We start from the raw sequence: 3,104 nt of genomic DNA, 5'->3' as shown, positions 1-3,104 counted from the left end.
TCCTAGGACCGAGCCCTGCAGGACTCCACTGCCCATACCCTTCCAGGTCGATACCGACCCATCCACTATGGACTCTCTGGGTACGACCCTCTAGCCAATTCGCCACCCACCAGACTGTGTAGTCATCTAAGTCACAGCCTCTTAACTTGTTCACCAGTATGGGGTGGGATACCGTATCGAAGGCCTTCCTGAAGTCTAAGTAAATGACATCAACCCCTACTCCTGCATCCATGTGTTTTGTAACCTGGTCACAGAAAGAGACTAGATTAGTCAGGCATGATCTACCTGCTACGAACCCGTGCTGGTTTTCCCTCAGCATAATTTGTCCTGCTGGGCTCTCACAAATGTGAGCCTTGATAATTTTTTCAAAGACTTTGCCTAGGATGGAGGTGAGACTGACTGGCCTATAGTTGCCTGGGTCCTCCTTCCTCCCCTTCTTGAAAATGGGGACCACACTGGCCCTTTTCCAGTCCTCTGGGACCTGGCAATGACATCAGACAGTGCCTTCAGTACCCTCAGATGGAGCTCATCTGGGCCTGCCAACTTGAACGCATCCAGTTCCTCCAAGTGCCTCTGCACCATTTCAGGGTCTACGCTTGGTAGTCTGGCGTCTTGCTGCTGCCTCTCTACAATCTCGGTGAGAGCCTTGTCTTGCCCCTCGCTTAGGAACACTGAGGCAAAGATTTAATTGAGGAGTTCAGCCTTGTCCCCCCCCTGTCCATCACCAATTGATTATGCCCATCTAGTAGGGGTCCTATTCCACCCTGGGCCTTCCTTTTACTCCCTATATATCTAAAAAACAATTTTTTGTTATCCTTAACTTGGAGAGTTAAGGATATGAGTTAATAGTAGAGTTAATATGGAGATGAGCCAAGGCTCTGCAGTCACACAGAATCATTACTAGTATTAAAAGTCCTTACAGGAGTTGCCTTATATTGCTCCAGTCCACACACATGGTTGGAACTTTCGTGCTGCAATGCTCATGGAATTTGTAGCCACATGTCTGACACCGGAACCCATTTAGCAAGAACTTCTGGCAGATGTCACAGAAAGCAAGTTTTAGAAAGGTTTTCCGAGCCTAGGAAAAAAGTTAACAGTTACTTTTAATCGGTATTTACAGTGCTAGTTCTGTTGAGGACTCAGATGAACACTTTTGGGGTTTGACAAACAATGGCAAAATCTTCAGTAAAACACCAGAGTTGTAATTCTGATCTAAGCTACATATTGATCTTAATACTACAAATAACAAAGCTTATATGTTTTTCCTGTCATTACTGTCAAACCTTTACAGACATTTAAGGATATCTTTACTCAGCTGCACAGCCCTGAAATTTAAATGAACCTTGATCAGATTCATAGCACCATTCTGTTCCTAAAGAAGTGTCATTCTGTCATTTAGTAATATTTAAAGCAAGTTCCTTCAAACAAGCTTTGATTTTTAAACAACTTGCCCTATGTTTTACAAGACTGAGTTAGGGAAAATGAAAACAGGGAATAGAAGACTTCACAACATGCTACAAAAGGCAGACTCCAAATCTAGATCCTCACTGGCTCAAGAAAAACATTTTGCATTTTATTCTGCGTAGTCATAAACAAGACCATCTGTTGTCAACACCAACAAGAAAAAAAATGTGGCTTACAGCTTTTACACAATTCCTAACTTTAACAGTCTACTAAACGTTCTTTAGCCCTACTAAATGGATGAAACAATGAAACCCATTCTGCTCTAACATTCCCACCGAAAAAGTCAGCTGGACAAACAAGAAACTGAAGTTCCCCATACATTTTGTCAGGGGTGTCAAATATGGCCTGCAGGCTGCACCCAGCCTGCAGAGGTGTTCTATCCAGACCACTGGCAGGCAACCAAATGTTGGAGGGAAAGGGGGGGGAGGGGGCCGCATGGCCAGGAAGGAATAGCCTGCCACAGAATCTAGGGCCCTCGGACCCTGGTGATCATGGCCATCAGCAGCAAGAAAGCGAGCAAGGACTGATGCAGCTCCAGTTGCTCTGTCACCACTCTGGGCCTACCTCCTTGGCCACCTGGGCTCCTGCCCCATGCTCCCTACTGAAGCCAGAGATGCCTTCACCAAATGGCTCAGGCCCCAAGCAAAGTCACAGACATGCACAGCAGGAGCCAGAGCTGCTACTGCCTCCAGGTGCTCCAAGCTGGAGCTGCTTCATGCTGCTGCTGCCGCCACCACATACCCTCAGCTGGATCCACAAAGGGCCCTCAACTCCAGATCTGGCATGAGGCAAGTTTGACAACCCTAGTTTAGGTAGTAGTAATACATGGCCATACTGTAAGAAAACAGGACTAGATTTAATCTTAACAGGGGAAATAAATGTCTTGAGAACTACATGTATTACTTCCAAATCCAACAGATTTTAAAGTATAATCCCTGCTTCTCTTCCCTCCTAAAAAGATGAACTCCAGCCCATCTCTTGTCTGAGCAAAGGGAACCTATAACATGCTTTGAGAGGGAAACTAGATTAATCTCCCAAGGACACAATTCTGTTAAATTGTGCACATAATCTTCTACACAACCTGGTATGTCATAAATCTGCAGAAATACGGACATGCTGAGCATTCTGGAAAAAAAAAATTACAATCTGAATAGGCCTATATTAGAGAATCTGCCAAGGCACTAAACCTAGTGCGTAACTTAATCAGTAATTTATCAAAATGGAAAGTCCTATTCTGTCTCTGAACTATCCCTTGATAAGACTGCATTCTAAGAAGTCAGTTCATTATTTGGGTCCATCTGTATGTATATATCCACAGAAGATGGATAGTCATCATTGCTTGGACTGAAACTTTGTAGAGATATGCATATTTTTCTAGTAATGACTAGTGCCTAGCTGGTCATTATGGACCAAAGAAATTAAATCTTTCCTCTAAATCCACAAGATGCATAAATAGTTTTACAGAGCATTAAGAGGAATCTATTCAGTTTCTCAGTGTGGAGACTAGGATGAAAACTTCTATTCTATTTTGGTATTAAAGAATATTGTCAACAAGTATGCAAAGAACATTACTTAAAGATCATAGTAGCTAAGGTCAGGAGGGACCTGAACAGATCATCTAGCCTGACCCCCTGCCACAA

At 43.7% G+C, this 3,104-nt stretch overlaps 1 protein-coding gene across 3 annotated transcripts in view; it reads right to left on the bottom strand.

The window, feature by feature from the left end:
• Window positions 1-3,104, bottom strand: part of RAF1 (Raf-1 proto-oncogene, serine/threonine kinase) — a 91,189-nt gene that overhangs the window by 49,268 nt on the left and 38,817 nt on the right. For all 3 annotated transcript variants that reach the window (XM_025204538.1, XM_006023895.3, XM_006023896.3), the window contains exon 5: window positions 921-1,078. In XM_025204538.1, coding sequence (XP_025060323.1) covers window positions 921-1,078 — 158 coding nt within the window. The remainder of the gene's footprint in view (window positions 1-920; window positions 1,079-3,104) is intronic.

The sequence above is a fragment of the Alligator sinensis genome, unplaced genomic scaffold (genome assembly GCF_000455745.1).
Source record: "Alligator sinensis unplaced genomic scaffold, ASM45574v1 scaffold81_3, whole genome shotgun sequence".
NCBI classification, from domain to species: Eukaryota; Metazoa; Chordata; order Crocodylia; family Alligatoridae; genus Alligator; species Alligator sinensis.
Note: the sequence above shows the minus strand (reverse complement) of the source record. Positions and strands in the feature narration are given on the sequence as shown.